Here is a 23531-nt window from a genome sequence, read left to right on the forward strand (position 1 = left end):
AATCATTTCATTTTATACAAGAATCCAACTTCGGCAGAATCAGAGGAATTTGTGATAAGTGAGCTAAAAGGACATCTTGGCTGGTTGTGTAATGAGAAATAGGGGATCTGGGCCAGTTCTTTTCGAAAACCACACGCTAACCGTCCAACAGCCAGTTTCTGTAACCCTATTTGAAAAAACTCAAAATCTAACTTTCATGACTCAAATACAAGTTGGAAGGTTAGCCAGCAATTTCAAACTGGATTTCCATTGTTATTGCATAATTGTGAACCGTCCCACCAACAATTTCATGCTTAACACTGGCAACCAGATTATTTACCAAACCCATCTTCGCAAACACCTCCACAAGCAAATTACTCACCTATACTCTACTTGTTACATAAGCGCTGACAAGGAGGGATCAAATCCATCCCATCACAAAGGGCACTGCACTACCAACTATACAGCACCTTTCAGGATGTAAAAACAAGCATCAGCGACGAATATCTAGGGAAACTTGAATGAATCATTTCGACATCTTCGTCTGGTCCTCCTTGTAAAAACATTGTCAGCTCCATACTTGAAAACCTCAACTGAGCGACACATGTACCCACGCGTTTTCACGTAAAAGATCGCAGAGGTTCCGGAAGCTCAGCTGTGAAGGTTAAATAAAGGAGCACGTATTTTCTTTGAAAAAATGTAAGAAACACTACTAAGAGTCACTACGAGCGATGGGGTGTCATCACATGGACCAAAACGGAGTCCTACAAGGGCGGAGATTTAGACAGCTATCACGATGTCGTGAACATGGCATTACTCCGACCTCATGCATGACACCTATCTATCCTTCCTAACTTGGCTAAAGATGTCCCTCACAAATACTAAATATCTTTTCAGGGTCAAAAACGTGTACGTTCTGGCCAGGGGCCAGAGAAATCTTTTTCTTTATGCCCCGCTATAATTATCAAACCTAAAATGTGGGAACTCAAAAGATACAATCCAGAATGACTAAACCCTTGCTACTTTGACTGCTAAGGAATAAGTCTGCACCATCAGAGTTTGCCATCTATCACCGCCATTTAGTCTCTATTGCTATCGAAACGGCCTCCGCTAGACTGCCGATCTCCATAGTTTCCACGCCAGCCGCCGCCGCCGCCGCCGCCTCGAGGAGCTCCATCTGACTTGTCAGTGGCATAGTCAACCCGAATTTGACGTCCAGCTAATTCCTGCATCGCTCAACAAACGCAGTTCAGTTATCATAACCACGTAACCAACCGAAAGCCCCCGACCATCCAAGAACAACATCCCTTCATAAAGGACGAACATGGGAAGCGAACATCAACTTCATTGCTTCGGTTGGCTGAGCCAAATGAATTCAGCCATGCGGGGAAAAAAAGATGTAAAACGACAAACTGTTTGAACATCCTAACAAAATCAAAAACACACCCGGCCATCCATCTCCTGAAGTGCAACTTCGGCCTCCTGGGGAGATGTGAAGTTCACGAATCCGAAACCCCTAGACCTCCCAGTATCCCTGTCAAGGATGATCTTCACTGCAAAAGTACCAGAAGAAAAGCCATCATCAGCACGTCACAACATCTAACCTGACCAGGATCATAGGCAACTGGTTCCAACATTAACTGCCAATAATGTACCTAATATCGTAAAATCGATCGCAAATGTTACTAAATGTAAACCACCTAACTTGGAAAAACTATAGCACTCAAACGAAAAAATGGGGAAGACGAACACACCATCAGTCACGGTACCAAAGGAACCAAAAGCGTCCCTCAACGTGTTCTCGTCAGTTGCCCAGGCAAGACCTGCATGAATCAGAATCAAACACATTACCACACGGTTCACCCACACCCTACAGACATAGAGCGACAACTAGAATATCACCGTAAACCCCACATCCCCAACCCAACTCTCACCCAAAGAGCAGTCCAACCAGGAAACACCCGATCAGGCATGTAGACACATAAATCCCCACAACCACACTGAACCGACTCTGTCATGGACTGAGATAGTCCTACTAACTCCACAATCTGCCACGATGCGATTTCAAACAACTGGAACAAAGACAAAATACGAGAGAGACAAGTCCGGACTAACCAACACAAATAAGAGCACACCACTACTAACCCCAAAAACCTACAGCCTCAACCATTTCTGCAACCTAAACCCTAGGGTTTAACCACCAGCTCCAGTACATGATTACAACATCAACTTCAAAGAGCGAAAATCCAATAGCACACCTCCGATAAACAACTTGGAGCTAGACATGAAGCGCTGCGCCATGAGCATCGCGGGTACCGCAGCCGCACCAGCTCCGAGTCCGGACTTCATCATCGCAGCCTGGGCCGAATTGTGGCGCAACAGGCCTCCGAATTTAGCGAAGAAAGCCATGCCAGATCCTGTGCTTGCTCTTCCACTGCGGCTCTGTTGATTGCGAAGGCAAAAGGGGCGACTGAGGGAGCTGGATCAAAACTAACTCTGAGACAGTGTGCGAGGACAGAGAGACTGGCTGAAACGCAGCCTCAAGGTCTACTTCGGTTGGGGCCACAACACTCTGCTCACAAATTAGGTTTCCATCCACTCATTTCTCATCGTGTCTGTTAGTCTCGATTTTTCATTCATTCAGTGATTTCTGTTCTTCGGTTCTCCAACGTCGATGACTCTTTGCATCATCCAACGGTGCCGCGTGTGAAAAGGGTTGGTCATTAAATGATTTTGTTAAATGATATATGAACGTTCATATTTCAATTTACACGGCTTCTCTAAAAGGGATCCAATTTTTATAATTTCATTAATCACTGCATCCTAATGACTTTTAGCAAGTATAGTAGTAACAAATAAAAGAGTGCTTAAAAGAGTGCTCCAAATAATTTTGCATAATTCAAGTATGAAAAAATTTATCAAAGTATTTTTATTTATTTTTTGCAAAAAAATGTAGATTTTTTCTCTAAATTTCCTTGTATTATTTTGCTGCTAATACTGCCAAAAAAAAATCCTTTTCAAGAAAATGAATCCCGGATTATTATTTTTTTAGTATTTTTAACACCTTAAACTATAAATACGATCTTCTACCCACTTATAATAGGACTAGTCTACCAAATCTTAGGTGTGAAGGTCATTTCATGTGGGAGATCATAATATTCAAAGTTGAGAGAAAAGTTTTTTTGGGTGTTGCCCAAAAGGCATAACAAGTCTTGTGTTAGGTGCAATTCCTACTTGTAATTCTAAACTTTTTTTTTTTTTTTTTTTTTTTCAAAAATATCTTCAATTTGATTCATGTATGTAAAATATTAGAATAAGAAGGTGTATATAGCACCTTCAATGATTTTTTTTTTTTTTTGAGAAGTATGTAGTTAAAAAAACTAGTATCAAAGAAATTATTACAAAAAATTACATTATTTTCAAAAGAAACCTCTATTCAAAAAATGGATGGTGGATAGAAGAACTTTTATATATATATATATATATAGATATATATATATATATAGATATATATATTTAAAAAAATTAAATTAATATAGATTAGCTATAAAAATGCATTAGGCAGCTTTATATAGGACCAATGTTGGACTAGTTGTTCTATAATATTGTTGTCATGCAACCCTCAAAACTGCCTACAATTATAGCTGTCATGTGATTTGCACAAGCCCCTACCCAAGCTACTCTAGTTGGGGTCTAAATCTAAAAAATGCCATAATTAATTCTTAAAAGAAAACAAAAAATCAAAACAATTAGTGAGTCATAAACTTCATATTATTTTTTTATTAAAAAAATAAAATAAAAATACTTTGATAAAACTACCAAAGTTTGATACTTTATGTAGAATGCCTGTAACAAACGTCTTTTCTTGAATGTAGTCAAATTTTAAAATAATAAAATTATTGTGAGAAAGTAAATTTGAATTAATAAATTGTATGCATCAAGTTCCAAAAAAATATATAAAATAAAACAAGAGTAAATTTTTATGTATTATTTTAAATTCTTTAAAAACTTTAGTTTTTTTTGTTAATAATTATAAAAAAAACAAGATTAAAAAAAAAGAAAAAAAAAGAAAAACCTTAAATTGAAAGTACTTTTTCAACAAAATCATATTTTATTAAATGGCTTGTGTAACAAGAATCTAAAGCTCAAAGAAAAATTTATTTGCTTTGCAAATTATACAAAAAATAACAAAGCTTAAATATTACATCTTTATTGTTGAGTATTGACTATATTTAAATATGCAAGTGATCTTGTATCTAAGTAGTATAATTTGTTGAATATATTTTGTTTTAGAATAGAAAATCTATGTTAGTTCTTTTTGTAACATGCATATTAATAAATGTTAATCATTTATTTTTTCCAATTAATACAAATATGATTGGCTAATTATTAAAATTATTTTATAAAATTTATTTATATTTTCAAGGTTTGCTAATTTATTTGTTTGTTCTTTGTTTTGTTTTGTTTTGTTTTGTTTTGTTTTTTTTTTCATTAAAATTTAGTTACAAAATTATTTCATCCAAGTGTCTCAAATTATTTCTACTAAAGACTTATTAAGTAGAAATTTTGTTCTTCAGTATTTTTGACGAATTTCAATTAACATCATGTAATTGTGAATTTCTCTTCTTATAATATTATAGTTTAATATCATGAAACTAAAATATTTTTTCATAGTTTCTTTTTTTAAATCCAAAAGTGATTTAAAAATTGGCTATTTACACCAATTAGTATAATTCTTATACCATTAAGAGTCAATTTTCTTGTAAACCATAATATAAAATTTTAAAATGTTATTTCATCTATTCAAACATAGAATAATTAATCAAAACATTGATTTTTCTATCAAATGTATCAATTGAATTTTGAAGTTTGATTTATAGGACTATGCAAGAATATGTCATTGGTTTATATAATAGGTAATGACATGTGAATTCTTTCAAATTGGATAGGTAATAAGAAAATTTCAATCAAATATACTTAATGCCATTACTCTAATTCTATCTAGATATTTAAAAAGACGTGTATAATATTTAAACAACCATGATACTAATATTTACTTGTATTATAACCTCATTTTTTACTACATACAACATAGGAGATGTCAAATTAATTTCATTCTTTTGCATTCAAAATAAAACTAATTTACATAATGTTTAAAATAAAAAATAAAATAAAACAAAAAAACATTAAATAATTTAAGCATCATTTATGCATAAGAATTTATCTATATCTACTAAGATTTTAAAAAATAGAGGAATTTTAATATAAATAAATAAATAAATAGATAATATATTTTACTCAAGTACTAATTATGTAATCATGCAATTGATTTTTAAGAGTATAAAAAAAAACTTTGATTAGAATTAATGCACAACATATTATACAATAATATTTGTGGTGTTATAGAAGTATAAGTATAAAAATATTGCAATTTTTCTTTTGTTTTTTTAATTTAATATTTAACATATCATGTAGGAACTTATATTTGTACATTGATACATATGTTATATTTACAAATCACAAATATTATTTCAGATATGAAATTCAAAATATGATATAACAATATCATTTTTAATTTCCTATTATAGTTAAAAGACACGTTTTTCATTAATAGTATGAAAAACCACAACTTACACCAAATTTTAAATTTACACAATTACCAATTTAATATGTAATTCTAAAAACTTTTTAAATATTTAAGCCTCTAAATTTCTTCTAATTGAAGATAAATTAAAGAAGATTTTATGAATATTATTTTTATTTAGATCTAATTTGGTTTAAAAATTGTGGATTTTTTAATTAAAATTTTAATAAATAATTCAATTTTTTTAATTTAATTGTTTTTAATATTGATACAAATAGTTCTAAGATTATAAGACCATGCATATTTAATTAATCAAATAAAGATGATAACTTAGTTTTTTTGACATAAAAATAAATCAAAACATAGAATCGTAAAGAAGATTAAAAGCTTTTTTTTATTTTTTTATGTATATACCAAAATAATACATTTACCTTTGATTTATAATAAGTAGATGATGTCAAAAATTCAAATGCATGTTCAATTTTTAAATTTTTATACCAAATATTAAAATGATGTAAAATCAATAATGATCCAAAGATGGCTTTCTTTAAATTAATAAAGAATATATGACATGATATATAATGGTTAGAACAAAAGTGATTGGTTTAAGATTTTAAAAAGTTGATTTGATATTTTCTTGTTGAATCCAACGATCCAATGAATTTAGATCAATTACAATTAATATGATTAAAATCACTCATCAAGAAGAAGAAGAACAACAACAAAACAAAAAATAATTAATAAAATAAATTCCTTAAAAATTAAATTATATGGAATTATAAAAAGAATATTTTTATTTTTTAAATATATTTTTAATTCTATCAAAATATATATGATATAATTTTTTTATAAAAATTAACTTTAAAATATTTAAAATATATTGTTATATTTCTTAAAAATTATAGTATTACTTACATGTGTATGTAAAAGATACTTATTTAGAAGAAGTAGAATGAATAGCAAAAAATATATATACATATATATATATATATATATATATATATATAAGACTCAAAAATATAAAATAAAAATAATTTATTAAAGTTTTAATATTGAAGATATTAAAAAATATAAACACATACAAAAGATAATATTAATGTTATTACCATTATTACATATTAGTAATCAGCTATCACTAACATCAATATCCACATTGATAATTAGGAGTATAAATAGAATTACATAGGAACATATAAAAATATATTAATTTGATAATATCTTAGTAATAAGTTTGTAAGAAGCTTCATAGATAACAAAGATTTAATCATGTAAGTATTTATAAGTGATTGATAGGTTAAAAATTTAGCTAATAAGTTAACTACATATCATATAAGTTAACCTTTTGTTTTACAAATTGGCCTCATGGCAAATATATTGGAAACTAGTCTTTTAAATAATTTATGGATCTCATAAATTAGATACATATTGAATGGCCTACAAAACATTGTCACATAGTTCTTTAGTTAGATAGTCTATATAGAGGCAACAATGAGGCTTTTCTTCTTCTTTTCAATATTACTCTTACATCTAGTCTAGTTTTTCAAAGTTATCCAACTCTTGGATTATAAGTTAGATTTGTTGTGACATATCTCTTAAGTTTATTTTTTATTATGGTTTTTTTATCTTTACTTAAACAAAGAAATTTACAATTTACATTAAGAATTTTTATAGTATCATTATATGATTTATAATTTCAATCACTTGCAATTAATATAAAATAGAATGATGTTTTAATAATCAACCAATTCTTCTATGGATTGTAATATGAGCTAAAAAATTTGATTCTATATTTTTCTAATCTTTAAAAGTTAAATCAAACAATTGAATTTATTATAAAATGTGACAATTGGCTTTTATAAATTTCAGTTACGAAGCCATGTGAGTATGTCCTAACATCTTCATAATTTTATATGATACCAACATCTTCTTGATAAATACATTTAGAAATTGAAGACATACAAATTGATGCAATATGTTTTAAACTCCTCACCAAGGAAAAAAAATCTTTGTGTTGTTAAGAAGGATTGTGCTTATATTGTAGAAAATCTAAGTATAATATTTAATATTATTAAAAAAAGTAACACAATCATATTATAAAAATATTTAATAAGAATCTTCTTTCTTCTTCAATTTTTTAGTATAATAGTTTTTAATAGAATAGAAAAGAAAACAAGAATAATATTTTTAAAAAAACTTTTTTTTCTTCAATATTTAAAATTTTTAGTACTTTTATTAATGATGTATGGTAGTGTTTTTTTGTCTTTGATATGCAATATTGTTATCCAAGAGGATATAAGAAGCTATCACAATTAGAAGCTAAAGATGCAGTAGGATTTGGTGTAATACTGGAAGATGGGTGTAGATTGATACTATTCAAGTACAAGGGCCCATGTCATGTTGTAAGGTAGCAGAATGGCGGTGGTAAATCAAACAATGGTTTTCAGTACAACACTAGTGAATCAAATAGATTGCAATGTAGAGATAAGTATATAAAAAGGTTAAGTTGCCACAATAGTTGAGATTACAATCCAATTTTGTGGACTTGAAGGTAACTTGAATTATCAAAGTAGGCATCACTAATGAATTTTTTGGTTTGAATATACATACTTATATACATGTGCATCTTATTTATATATATAAATATTTGAAACATTTGGATTGATTGATAATATATATATATATATTTTATATTATTAAGATAAGTTATTGTATATCTTATGCATTAAGCCAATACTTATGTAAAGAATGCAAAATTTTTTAGTTTCGTGAAATTTGTAGAAAGAAACAAACTTGGAATTAATTGGTAATCAATGTCAAATGATATATGCTGGTAGTAGAAGCACAACAAATAGCAACATCTTATGATACATAATAATAGAAGACATTGTAATAAGGCAACAATATGCTTAAATGAATTGTGAGATCACAAGAACAAGAATAGTGATGGAGGCCATGTTCAATGTTAGGCAATTATACATGGTTACTAACAAAGATGTATGATTATAAGAGTTTTTAAATAATAATAATAACAATAATAATAATCTAAAATCCTTTAGTATAAAAGTTAAGAGGTTTATTCTATAAGCATATAGATTCTAAATTTAAAAATTAATTAATTAATTTTATGTAGGAGTTATCTAAAGAAACTAATAATATTTTTGATTTATAAATTAGAGGTTATTTGGAGCACTTGAGAATCATTTTTTTAATCCTATTTATTTTTTAAATATATTTTAATTCTTTTATTTTTTATATTTTATATTTTGGATTTTTCTTGCATTCTTTTTTTATTATCATTAGTTTTGTAATTTAATACTATTAATTGTAGATGGATGTTGATTGCTTGGATGCACTTGTAATTTCTACTTCTATGTTATTAGGAATGAAGATCTTGTTGGAAGATGAAAAATGTTAGAAACAAAAAGTATCCTTAGCTAAAGATGTCAAAGACTAAAAGATAACAAATATCTTTGGTCGAAGAGAATGAAAGTTGGAAGATAACAAATGTTGTTAGTTAAATAACATATAAATTTTTAAAGATTATAAGTGCTTTCATTCATCTATAAAATGAAGTAATTGACTTCTTAGTTTATGACAACTATATCATTGTAAAACTCTTCATGCTAAATTTATTTATTTTACTTATTTTTGATTATTTTGATTATCTTTTATATTCCATATTTTTAAGTCACTATTACTTTTCTAAATGGTATCAAAGCATATGTTAATAGATAGATTAGTATTTAAATTGTGAGCTAATTATAAATATAATAGAGAATGATTTTAAACATATAGAAATTAGATTCTTAAGAGCATCAATACAATTATAAACTTTGACAATGAATGCATCAAGAAATACATTAGGCATGAACGTAATATTTATACTTCAATTTCAAAAGCTTATTATTTAATACGTATAAAATATTAGTGATCATAGGTATTCTAAATTAAGAATATTTCTGTGATAGATAATTTTTATAATTTTATATTAATGTATCAAATCTTATCAAATAAAAGGTAAAAAAAACGTGGTAGATAAGTTGTCTTTAATTTTATCAATAGTAGCATAATAAGTAACATAGCATTAAATTTATAGCATGAAATACTTCTCACAAATTACAATATGATCAATAAAATATTTTTAAACAAGAAAATGATGCCATTGTACTTAGAAGTCAATAAACTTTTGAATGAAGAAAAAAACAAAAAACAATGGATCTAAAAAAGAATCCAAAGCTTTTGCTCTAACATATTGACAAGGTGCATGTTGTCCATATAATCAAAGTCCTATATGGTAAGAAAGGAGGATTAGAGGCTATTATTAATGAAGATTTAACTCAATAATCAAGAAGGAGAATTTAAAATCTTTGCTAATATACAAAAATTCAAATTAAAATGGCTATTACTACAATGATTAATCCAATTGTCAATAAAAGCCACAAAAAATACTTTAAATTAAAAAAACTTAAAGAAAAAAATCACTTGAAAACAAAATCAAGTTACTTATTATCAAAATGAAGGATTTCAAAAATAAGCTATATAAGAAGAAATAGCATAAGAGAGGCCCAAGAGCACAAGCATATAATATCAAAGCAAACCAATTAATGAGTGGTTCCTTTGGTCAAGATTACTTTATGAGAAAATAAATATATGAAGATGAAGGATATACTTCATAAATTATAGGAAATATCTAACAAAGATAAATAACTTAAATTAAATCTTTTGTAAGACTTTTCATTGATCTTTAGATAAAAATTTATTGATTTGTGATTATATTTGTATTTAATGTGTATTATAAATTTAAAACTAATTAGATAGTTGAATTTTAAGATTATTAAAATTCAAGTATATTGGAGTTTTAAAATTTGGATTTTAAAGAATTAGTCAGGATTTCTAAAAATTGTATTAATCCGCCAATTGAATTTTTTTTAAAAATTATCTACTAGTATATTAAATTCTTATAAATTCAAAAAAATTATGAGGTTTTTTATATTTCTTTAATATTTATTTATTATTTCTATGAATTTCTTTTTAAAAATTTAGTTATGATTCTTTAGATTTTTTAAATATTTTTTTAATATTTTTTAATATTTTTTCAGAAGAAAAAGACTTGATCCAAGCTTGATGGCCTAAAAATTGTTAGAGATATAGTTCATAAATGGAATTAGCCACATATCTTTATTTGATATCAGGTTCTACAATTATGATCTTTGATTAATATACAAATGACAAATTTGATAGAATTCAAGTAATTATTGATATATAGAAGGAACTTAAAGTCTCACACAAGCTTCAATAATGGAAATTTCTTTTATCTATCTTTATTATAGAAAGAAATAGGAATAGTTATCAAATTAAAAAGTTTTGTTGGAAGAATAATTTATAATTTTATGTGTGGTTTGATAAAAATAAATGCATAGATTTAAGACCAAATCAAAGATTTTTTTTGTATAGCAAGTACATAAAGAATTTAAACATTTTGAAGTATATATGATATATTTTATGTTTCAAAATCAATATTAGTAGACTAGCATATATCAATAGATTTCCATATATGTTTTTTGATATACAATGTGTAATTAAGTCAATTAAAGTTTTAATACTTTATTACCTTCATTGAGGCCTTTAGCCATCATAGATTTGGGCTACTATTGATCTTTGGACTTTATTAGGCAACTTATTGTCAATTCATAAAGATCTTTAAACATGTTAGTGATTGTAGAGCATATTAGTAAATAAATTGAATTCAATGCTTTGCCACAAATATTTTTAGAGTTGGTAATTATGTCTTTTTTTAAAATTGTATATTGGTACATTTTGAAGTACCTTTTGAAGACTTAACAAATAAAAAAAGATAATTCTTTTGGAATTTTAAGGCTTTGTATACTAAAGCTTTGATAGATCATTGCACCACCATTAAAAATCACCCTGAGGTAGATGACTTGGATGAACATGTTGTTTAAAATATCAAACATGGTTTATAAAAGTTGAATTACTTCATAGCAATTACTATTGAGACTTGATGTTACTATAGAATAGAATAGATTATTGCTTTAATAGACAAGCATTGTTGGCATCATATATTCTTTTGCAATTGTTGTATAAATGGAAGTCAATTCTACCAAGTATAGTACTTAAGAAGCTAGTTTCATTTATAGACTTCAATAATCCTAACATTTGAGCTCAATATCTACATAATTAAGAAAAATTCTTTAAAAAGGCCATATCTATGGCAATAAAAAAACTTATCTATTTTTTAAAATTGTGATATTTTATGATATACTTATATTTATAGCAAAGCTTATTAGCCTTTATTGTAGAGATTTTTTAAAGAAAATTATGTATATTTGTAACATGAAGTATCTACAATATTTAATATTAATACAAGAAATATAATTTTTTGTGTCAAAAATATATTATCTAGTTATTTTGTTGCTTGAAGGCAAAGATGGATAAGAGTGTCAAAAAAATTCAAAGAATTATGCTCAAAGTAATGCTTGTGGAAAATTGATTTCATTATTTTGTAAGTAGTGAAAAGAAAGCCGGTGCTATTATGCTATTATATGTTTAGTGTCAATATAGGTGGCACAAGACATATTGAAAATACCTCTTTTATCTATTCCTTTAAGAAATTAGATTTTTCCACATTATAGGAAGTCTTTTAGCTTTACCTCATCTATTAACAAAGATTGAAGATTCTTTCTTCTATATTTGTCATATGTTAGGATGATTTAATTTCTATGACATTAACTTAGATATATATAATTTTGCAATAAAATTATTGTGACATTCATCTTCGACAATGTCATCACATTATGTGAAGTCTTACTTAAGAACATGTCAAGTACTTGGTTGTAGAAGGTAAAGAATTTGTGACAAAAAAATCTAAAAATTCTAATAGAACCATATATAAATTTCAATCAAGGCTTAATAAATATAATCAAATATTAATCAAGACTAACTAAAATTTCAAATAAAATTAATTTTTTTTAAAAAAAAAAATCCTAAAAAATCCTAATTGAATCTTAATCAAATTCTGATCAAATCTTAGAAAAATCTTAATCAAATCTTAAACAAATTCTAATCAATTTCTAATAAAATCTTTAAAAAATCTTAATAAAATCAAAGAGAAATCTTAATCAAAACTTAGACAAATCCTAATTAAATCCTAAACATATCTAACTAAATTCCAATAAAATCCAAAAAAAAGCCTAATCAAATCCTAATCAAATTCTAGATAAATTCTAGACAAGCCCTAAAGAAATCGTAATCAAATCTTAAAAAAATCTTAAAAAAATCTTAGATAAATCTCAATCAAATCCTAAACAAATTCTTATCAAACCTTAATTAAATTCTAAATCCTAAATTGATCCTAAATCTTAAATAAATTCTTAACAAATCCTATGACATATTGAAACCTCTATTACTAACAATTGAACTATTTATTTTAAGTCAAATTTTGCACACTCCTAAAAATTAAGCTGGTAATAAGTACAAATATTTTTTAAAAGATCGAACTTATCAAATAGAAGATAAATCCTAAAATTTGCTTGGGTGTTGGTTGGCTTCCTTCTTTAATCTTAACGCTGATCTTTCTAAGTTAAAAGCTCTTAATTCCAAAATTAAATAACTATCAAAATTCACATATATGTAAGAAATCAAGCCTACTACTTATATACACAAATTTCACCTCAATTCAACTAAAAAATTACTAAAGATCTTAGAAATTCTCACTAATCTTCAAAATCCCAGTTCTAAGACTTTAATTCACTTAAACTTCAATAATCTTCAATCTAATTATTTGATTATACTTAAATGTATATCATACAATAAGAATACCTATAATTAAAAATATACAAATTTTCACTTATAGATCTACAATTAAACTTAAAAAATTCTTCCAAATATAAATGCTTTATTAATTTTAGAAAATTAGATTTATCAAAAACAACTTTAATTTTGTAAAGCTTTTACAAATTCATTATAAATTCAAATTGCCAAAAACTAATGCTCAAAGAAACTTTATAAAGTCTTCTCTCAAACTCTACTATTTGATTTGCAAAAGAATTCAAAAGTCGTAGTAGGTTCATGGTTTTGTACCATAAAAAGTAATTTTACAAAAAAAAAAGCATTTGCTCTTTTAGTGTTACTATCATTTGACTATTATGTAAGATAATTTGCTATAATATTTTAAAATAACATCTTTTCTAATATAATACTTTTTTCACTTTTTTACCTATTAGCCGTGTTATATTACAATAATGTATTGTTATTATAGCTAATTGGAAAGCTCTTAATCAATTAAAAAAATACTTAAAAGTATGTTTCTTGTGATTTCTTATTTGATTTAGATTGCATACTTAATATTGATTCTCAACACTCAATTTTTTGAGTATTACGATCTTTATTTATACAATAATTGTCACATAATGTGGCATCAAGTGCCAAATCTCATCAAAAGAATGTAATTTAATTTAATTTAGTGAATTTTTATCTACTTAGTTTTTTTTTGTTAATTTACTTTCTTGGTATCATCAAAAATTTAGAAATTTAGTTGAAAAAATATCATTGATTTAACATTCTTCTCAACTTAAGTCTTAAGAATGATTTTAAAAAAAAAAAAAAAAACTTATATTATAAGATTTTCTTTGGGTATGGTGACTAAGAATTTAATAAAGGTATAGGATTTTTTCTACATACACTTTTATTCTTATATTTACTTATTTGTATTGTAAGAGGTAATTTAACTTAATTATATTGCTTGTGCTTTTCTATTTAGATTAGATTGAATAATTGATCTTAATTTTTGATACTTAATTTATTATGTATGACAATCTTTATTTAAATGACATTAAGAAGAAGAAAATTTCTATCTCTTTCTACAAAAAAGAATAACAATCAAGAGTTCAAAGAAAAAGATATTTGAGATTGAAAGCAATGCAAAAAAGATAAGAGTATCTTATGAATTGGCATAGATGTGATATTTATAAAATAGATTATGTTCAATAAAGAATTCATTCTATCTTCTATCATTATTTGTTTTTTCAATACATTTGTAATAGAAAATCAACTTGTTATCAAGGATATGAATCTCAAAGAACTAAAAAGTTAATATATTCTTATATGTCTTAAAAAGAATAAAGAATCACTCTAAGATGGTACAATATTAAACTAAAATGGCTATTACTTGAGATAATAAGACTAGAAAGACTTAAAACAAGACAAAGGACTAAAAAAATATTGACAAGAATAAATAAGGCTTCACTCTTGTCTCTATATATACTATCTAATAAGAAGCTACATAGCAATGTTTTATACAACCTCTAATATATGTCCAAATTACAAGATACAAGTCTTAATTTATAAGACATTTTTTTTTATATATACTCTACATACTTAGTTTATTCCACAAGCTACCAATTCGTACCATATGTGACTAACTTGTTGAATTTATTTTTAATCTATCAATCATCTATAAATAAGTATAAAATTAAAGCTACATCTATGAAGCTTGTAGAAAGCTTATCCATAAAATATTATCTAATTAATCTACTTTTAACTACTTCTATCTATTCATATAGATAATTATTAAAGTAAATATATATGTCCATGACATTACCTCTTCTTCTTTAATAGACTAGATTTTCTTAAGATCTATTATAAGACCATCATTTGAAATGATATATCCTAAAAAGTCCACTTAAGAAGTATGAAATATATACTTTTTTTTTTTTTTTTTAATCTTGGCATATAATCTTATATCTCTTAGTTTTTGTAACATACAAAAAACATGAAGTTCATACTTTTCAATGTTTTTAGAATAAATTAAGATGTTTTCTAGATAATAGATGATAAAATGATCAAGAAACTTACAAAAGACATCATTCATTAAATGTTAAAAAATAATTGGTGAATTCATGAGTCCAAACAATATGACATTATATTTGAAATATCTATACTTAATTTGAAACCCAATTTTTTATTCATCTCTTTTTTTAATGCATACTAAGTTGTATGCTCCTTGTAGATTTATTATTAAATAGATGTTTATTTCATTAAATTAATCAAAAAATTCTAAAATCATAGATAGAGGATATTTATTTTTGATAGTGATCTTCATAAGTCTTTGATAGTCTATAAGCATTCACAAAGATCCATATTTTTCCTTTACAAATAAGATAAAAGTCTTTGTTGGAGATTTAGAATGGTCTATAAAGTTCTTAACCAAATTCTTATCAATATATTCGTTAAGCACATCCAACTTGTTCTCTAATAGGCTCTAGATTAGTTTAAATGGTGGTTGAGCTCTTTCTTAAAGATCAATGGAATAATCATATAAACAATGCTTTGGAACGATATTTGAGTTTTTTTTTTTTTCTCAAAAATGTCTTGATAATCTTAATATTTGCTTAGAATGCCACTTGAAATATTTTTTCTATCAAAAATAGGTGTGGAGTATATAAAAAAAGTTAATTCTTTTTTTGCAATATGCATGAAAGTTCTTGCATCCATCAATAATGGTTTGGATGTATTGGACTTATAAATTTTTATTTGATTAGCAAAATCTTAAATTAAAATATGAAAGAAATAAAGATTATAAGAAATTCAATTTATTTGAAGGTTATATTTATTTTAACTACAAAAATCCTTAAATAATTAAGTAGGAAAGGGATCTAATCACATCAAATATTATTAAGCTATTATAACCACTAGTTGCTACATGTAAAGAATAGTTTCATAGATAACACCTTTAGAAGATAACAAACAACCATCTATTACTTCTACATGCATAAATTTGGTTTTTTTAACTAAAGGTATTTCTTCTTTTTTGAAAAAATCTTCATCTATAAAAAAATTAGAGGCTTTTGAATCTAACAAGGCTAGGACTTTGTAATTTTTAGGTCTTAAAAAAACTTCCATTATAAAATAAGATAAAGAATTTGAAGAGAAAATAAGACCTTACTAGGTGTTGCATAAGATTCTAACCACACTATTCTTATTATAATTGAAGAAATTTATTTTCCAACACATTGTCTTTTTTGGCAACCAAGCTCCTTATTTTGTGATTATTTTATTTGTTTGGATAATATTGAGCAATATGCTTGGATTCTCTATAATATAGGTATAAATCTTTTTGACAACAAAGAGTCTTTTTTTGCCTAATAAGAGATTTAAAACATACTATCTTAATTTCCATAGGCTCTACCTTAGATGAATAAGCTTTCAAAAATTTAGAAGGTGTTGTCATCACTCAACTTATACCTTTCTAATCAAACCTTTGTTCTTGATGTCTTTCAAAGAATTAATTATTACATGCAATGGCTTGAATAATAAACTACTTCAATAAATCTACTCTTTGCATTGTGAATAATAAATCTTTGATATTGTCTTTTAAACTATATTGATATTGGTTGATAAGAGCTGTATCATTCCAATCCATATCACAAGGAAGGTTTTGAAATTCAGCAACATATATGGTGGCTGAATGTGATGCTTGTTGTAGAGATATGAGCTTGGTCTTTGCTATTTTTTTTTATCACTTTCTTTAAATGTAATTGTAAATAATTTCAATAATTAATTCAAATCATAGAATTATCTTGAATCTTTTTCTATCAAAGATACAAATTAAGAATGAGTACTACTAGAAAAAAATGCTCTTATGAATTTGACTTGAATAAATCTATCAGAGTATTGAGAGAAATATAATTTGAGATAAAGCTTTACTTGTTATAGAAGCTGTCAAAACTTTGATCTTATTCCATCAAACTTCTTGAGTATACTTTTCTTTACTACTCTTACACTTTTAGTAATAAGACTTTTTGAATTTAGTTATGAACTTAATCTACTTTCTTCTCTTAATTGCATAATTTTTTGGTACAAACTTTGAATTTTATTATTGAATTTTTTGATAGGTATAAAAATAGTACCTCTATGACTCATAATAGAAATATGTGAAATTTTCATCTTAAGAGTATTGACAAGCTAAAAAAAACCTATAATAATTGTAAATCTATTTTGATTCTATTAAGAGTAGCATCTATAATTTTTTCTTTTATAGACAATTCAAAACAAATCTATAAGTCAACTTAGAAGAAGATAATTTAAAACTTTTAATATCAAATGAAAATTTTTATAAAGAGATAAAATATTCTTTTTTAAAGTAAAAAATCAATATTAAAAAATTAAATATTAGTTTAAAAGTAAGTGGTCTACAACCTCTAAAATTACAATAATAGAAGTAGAATAATGCACTCACTTTTAGAAAAAACCAAGAACAATAAGTTAGAATTCTTGTCAAACTGTTAGGAATATGAATCTCAAAAAATTAAAATATCAATACATTCTTGTCTGTTAAAACATGAAATAGAAGAATATATATAAACTTCAAAAATCTTTGTCAAAAGAAAAAAGTCAAAATAGAAATAAAGTAGTATGTATATTAAAAGAAAATTAGAATGACTATTGCCAAATGATAAGGAAACTAGAGACTCTTAAATCTAGACTAGAAGTAAGAAAGGAGTTGACAAGAGTGAAGACGGCTTCACTCTTGCCTCTATATATACTATCTAACTAAGAGCTACTTAGCGATGTTCTATAAGAACTCTAATATGAGTTGACTTTATAAGACACATACTTTAACTTACAAGGCAAGTTTTTTACATGTGAGCTACATAGTTAGCTTGTTCTTCAAGCTACCAACATGTGTGGTACATGGCCAACTTATTGAGCACGTTCTTAATCTAAAAAGTCAATTAAAGACACCTATAAAGTCAAAGTAATATCTATCAAGCTTCTAGGAAGCTATTATAGAAGATATTATGGAATTGACTTATTTTTACTTATTATTATCTAAATTATATAAATAATTATTGGTTTACATGTTTATATCCACGATATTACCCTCTCTTCTAGGAATGAGTTCCATGAGGAGTAGTCTTCATATGTTGAAGAAATCCAAGATGCGGTGAATTATATTTACCACATACTCTAATCTTTATTCTTTTTGAAGATAGTTGATAGGCCCTCTCAGCCTTCAATAGTATCCTATACCAAGGTAGAAAGATCACCTTGTTATTTGGTCATTATTCAGGCATTCATAACTTTATTCAAATAAAATATTTGGAAGAACATCAAGAGCTGTTCCTACCTCTAATAAAATCACCAAATATTAGGAATTTCTTCTAAGGTCGTGATATCCAAACATATTGTATCTTGCCATCTATTCAAAGAAAGACATGTCATTCTTGAGAATCTTCACCTCAATTTTTGTTGTCTTGAAAGTTGTGACAATCATAATGTCTCATGTAGTAAGTCCGCAAATGAAAGCTTTTGAATTGAATTTGTTGGTTGTTCATTCTCCATTTCTTTAGCATCATAAATATATAAAAGCTATAAAAAAAGATAAAAAGTAGAATGTAATCTTCTTTGGACCTTATTACTTTTGTAGAAAAGACTTACTATTCTTTATCTTAATTTAGATAGATATTATTGATGAAAAGCTTCTATCACCTTTGTTGTATTTGCAAGATTCTTTATTGGCTCTTATGTGTATTCACTAATATCATATCCATGCCAATGAACAAGATAATTCAATTTATTATGGTGCTACCTTGAGTGTAGAACTTCTTCTATTTCAAACTCTTCATTATTGTCCACTTTTATAGGAGGAAGTGGAGCTTGTCTTCTTCTTGCTATGTTCATAGTCTTGCATGGTTTTAGAAGAGACATGTAGAAGTCATGATGGATCTTTATTGTTTCCAATAGATATAATCGATAAGTAATTGGATTGATTTGTCTACAAATAAGAAAAGGTCCAAGCGTGCGGTAGTCCAACTTATCACAAGAACGAGTAGTCTTGATATTACAATGAAGCAATCATACCTTGTCACCTACATTGAATTGTCATTGTTCCTTTCAATAGGCATCTGCATTGATCTTTTGTTGTTCTTGAGCTTCTTTTAATAGCACCTTTATTGTTACATGTAGCTTTGACAAACGATTTACTAAACCTTCTCTTGTAGGATTATTAACTTTTGAAAAGTCAAAAATATCAAGTCGTGGATGGCAACCATAGTTGACAAAGAAATGTGTTTGTTATATAGAAAAATGTATTATATTATTATAAAGAAATTTTTCCAATGGCAAGAGGGTTCTCCAATTTTCTTCTTGCTAATTGATGGTATACCTTGAGTATTGCTCTGAAACTTAATTTATGCACTTTGTTTGTCAATAAATTTGAAGATGAAAGGCCAAAGAAAGCTTTATGTCTACTGAAATTGTCATTTTATTTACTCCAGACTAATCTAATTGGAATAAATATGTATAGGAGAATTTGAACATAGAGAAAGACTATCCGCATGAGTTTACACATTAGAGTCACACAATTACCTGTCTCTTAATCAACTAAAAACACCCAAGAATGCTACATTTTCTTCTGTATTCTATCAAATATTACAATTAATAATTCTATCTTCACATTCACTATCTCTTTTCTTCTCTTAGTTTATAATAATGATATGTAATACTATACTATCTTAAAAGACATCATACAATCATTCTATAATCCAATCACTAGAATCCTCTACATTTAACTGCCATTCTTCCTATACTTTTTTTCAAACCTCAATATTATCATTCTTCCATTCATATCCATTCTTCACTAATACTTCCAATTGTCCACTTACAATTTTTCAATGCATTCATCCACAATAAATTTCATACTTCATTCACAACATTAAATCTTTTTTTATTCTAGAATTTTACTTCATATCATTCAAAAACTATCCATTATTCTTCAACTACAAAGAAACAAAGAGGTAGCACCAAGCTTACCTAGACTCATAATTATTACAGCTTGATCCCTCCTACTTCTTCCTCAACCTACTTATGCTTGCGTCAAAATGCCAACCACTACACAATATGATGATAACTATTTTTTTTTTTTATTGAATCATCCATCCTACCTTCTAAACTATCCATTCATCAATTTACTAGCTTCTCTTAACCCTATATATTATGTATTGCAAAACAAAAAAATCTTACCCATTCTACTTCTACCTTTAAAATCTTATAAAGAGTTCTCCAAAATCTTGAAATAAATTGAGTCTCCTTATTCCTTATAATATCTTTCAATAATTCATAATATTCATAGATATTATCAAGAAAAAACTTGGCAATTTCTACACCTATGATAGATTTTGTGCATGGTACAAAATGTGCCATTTTGGTAAAAAAATCTACTATCACAAATATAGAATCACATGATCCTCAGATTGGAAGATCCATAATAAAATCCATAGAAACAAAAGACCATGGTTGTTCTGGAATTGGTAATGGTTGAAGAAGTCCATAAGATCGATATCAATGAGTTTTTAACCTTGAACAAATGTCACACAATTGAACAAAGTCTTTTATAACCTTCCACATTTGCGGCCACTAAAAATCTCTAGATATTAGCTCTAGAGTCTTCTTTTATTCAAAATGTCCTACTACTAGAAAGTCATGACAATCTTAAAGAACACGTAAATGTGGTTCTCTTTCTAAAATAAATAGGTGTCTTTCAAAATAAAGTAGGTTGTTTTTGAACTCAAACTTAGAACTATCACGAGGCTTTAAAGTAGTATTTTTGATATCATGAATAAGAGGATCAGAGGACATATTTTATTGAATTTATTTTAAAAAATTTGAATCAACAAATAATATTGATTTCACTACTTAAAGGTGAAATTATTGTGGCTTTAATAAAATTATCTTTTGTTAATCAAAACCTACATCTCCTTCTTTAGATACAAGATAAGAATGTTTGAAAAGGACATCAGACAAATTTTGTTGTTTTTTTAGCCAATAAATAATATTGAGTTCAAATCTTGACAAAGACATGCTCTAATAAGCCTAGCAATGATTCAAAATACAAATTGATATGAAATACTTGAGATTCTTGTGATCCGTCTACATGATGACCAAATTGGAAGCATCTTCTAGATAATGACATCATTCTTGGAAATAATCTATAATTACAAGAAGATCTTTGTTGTGGATATCATAATTAATCTTAGCTTTTGAAAATTTACTGGAATGAAAAGCTACTATGTGAAGTTTATGATCTATTCCCATTTATGATAATACAACACTCAAAACAAAGTCTGAAGCATCTATTTCCATAAAGAATATTTTAGAAAAGTCAACACAATATAAGATTGTTACAAAAATAAAGATTATTTTTAAAGCTTCAAATGCTCTTTTAAAGTTCTTGATTCCATTAAAGTTTTTCTTCATAAGTCAAACATATAATTAGAGCTACAATTTAAGAAAAGTCTTTGATGAAGATTTTATAGTAATTGATAAATTCTAAAAAACACTAGACATCTCAAATCGTTTTTTGAGATCTTCCAATCTATAATCATTTAAATTTTTTTAGGATCCATGATAAGTCCATTGTTTGAAATGATGTAATCTAAGAAGTCATTTGAGTAGTGTGAAATACACACTTTTTTATTCTGGAATAGAATCATGCATCTTTTAATTTTTGTAAGATACAATGAACATAAAGTTTATGTTCTTCTATATTCTTAAAATAGATCAAGATATTGTCTAGATTAATGACAATAAAGATGTCAATAACTCTAAAAAATATATCATTCATAAGATGTTGAAAAGCTACTGGTACATTTGTAAGTCCAAAAAGCATGACATTATATTCAAAATTTCCATACATGGTTCGAAATACAATCTTCCATTCATCTCCTTCTTTGATGTGTAATAGATTATATGTTCTTCATAGATTTTTTTTTTTGTATAGATCTTAGCTTGATTCAACAAATCAAAAAGTCTAGATATCATAGGTAGTAAATATCTATTCTTGATGGTAATCTTGTTGAGTCCTCCATAATCAACATACATCTGCAATGGTCCATCTTTTTTCTTCACAAATAGAATTGAGGCTCCTATTAGAGATTTGGAATGGCATATGAAGTTCTTGGCTAGATTTTCTTCAATATATTCTTTGAATTTGGCCAACTCATTTTGTGATAAATTATAAATTGGTTCAAGTGGGGGTTGCACTCCTTCTTGAAGATCAATTGAATAATCATACGAACGATTATTTGGAAGAGTATCTAGATTCTTTTTCTCAAATATATCTTAAAAATCTTAATATTGGTTTGGAATATCACTTGAAGTCTTTCCACTATTAGAAACATATGTGGCATAAATGACACAAGATGATCTTTCTTTTACAGCATGCAAAAAAGCTCTTTCATCTACAAATATAAGTTTAATTGTACCAGACTCGTGATTTCCTACTTGATTAACTACACTCTTAGTTATACTTTTAGAAAATTCAAGAGTACAAGAAATCCAATCTACTCAAGGATTGTATTTTTTTAACCATGATAAATCTAGATTGATTGGATTATAGTGAGATTTAATGATATTAAATACCACAAAGCTATTATGATCATTAGTTATTACTTCTATGGGAAGGATTTTGTGAGTAACATTTCTAAAAGACAATAGGCAATCATCAATGACTTCTATGTGAATAGATTTAATTTTCTTTACTAAAGATATATTAAATCTTTTAGCTAATTCTTCATTTAAGAAATATGCTAAGGCTCTTGAATCTAACAAGGCAAAAGATTTGTAATATATAGGTCCTAAAATAATTTTTAATATAAAACAAAGAGAGGGTTCTGAGGAGAAAATAGAACCTTCATTAGATATTGTGTAAGGTTCCAATTGCACGGTCCTTATTGTAGCTAGATAAACTCATTTTCCAATATATTATCTTCTTTGATATTTATACTCTTCATTTTATAATTGCATCGCTTCTTTGGACAATGTTGAGTAGTAAGCTTAGATTCTCTATAATATAAGTATAATCTTTCCTAACGACAACAAGTCTTTTCTTACTAAGTAAGAGATTTGAAATGTACCACATCAATTTACATATCCTCTACTTTTGAATGTA

At 26.6% G+C, this 23531-nt stretch overlaps 1 protein-coding gene across 1 annotated transcript; it reads right to left on the reverse strand.

The window, feature by feature from the left end:
- Window positions 1-637: 637 nt before the first annotated feature.
- Window positions 638-2493, reverse strand: LOC112281354 (glycine-rich RNA-binding protein 4, mitochondrial). Its single transcript, XM_024517763.3, has 4 exons — window positions 2238-2493; window positions 1734-1802; window positions 1426-1532; window positions 638-1205 (listed from the first exon to the last, which is right to left on the reverse strand). The coding sequence occupies exons 1-4, from the start codon at window positions 2386-2388 to the stop codon at window positions 1059-1061; spliced, it is 474 nt and encodes a 157-aa protein (XP_024373531.1). The 5' UTR covers window positions 2389-2493; the 3' UTR covers window positions 638-1058.
- Window positions 2494-23531: the final 21038 nt, after the last annotated feature.

This window comes from Physcomitrium patens, chromosome 4 (assembly GCF_059467195.1).
Source record: "Physcomitrium patens ecotype Gransden chromosome 4, ASM5946719v1, whole genome shotgun sequence".
In the NCBI taxonomy this organism is placed as follows: Eukaryota; Viridiplantae; Streptophyta; class Bryopsida; order Funariales; family Funariaceae; genus Physcomitrium; species Physcomitrium patens.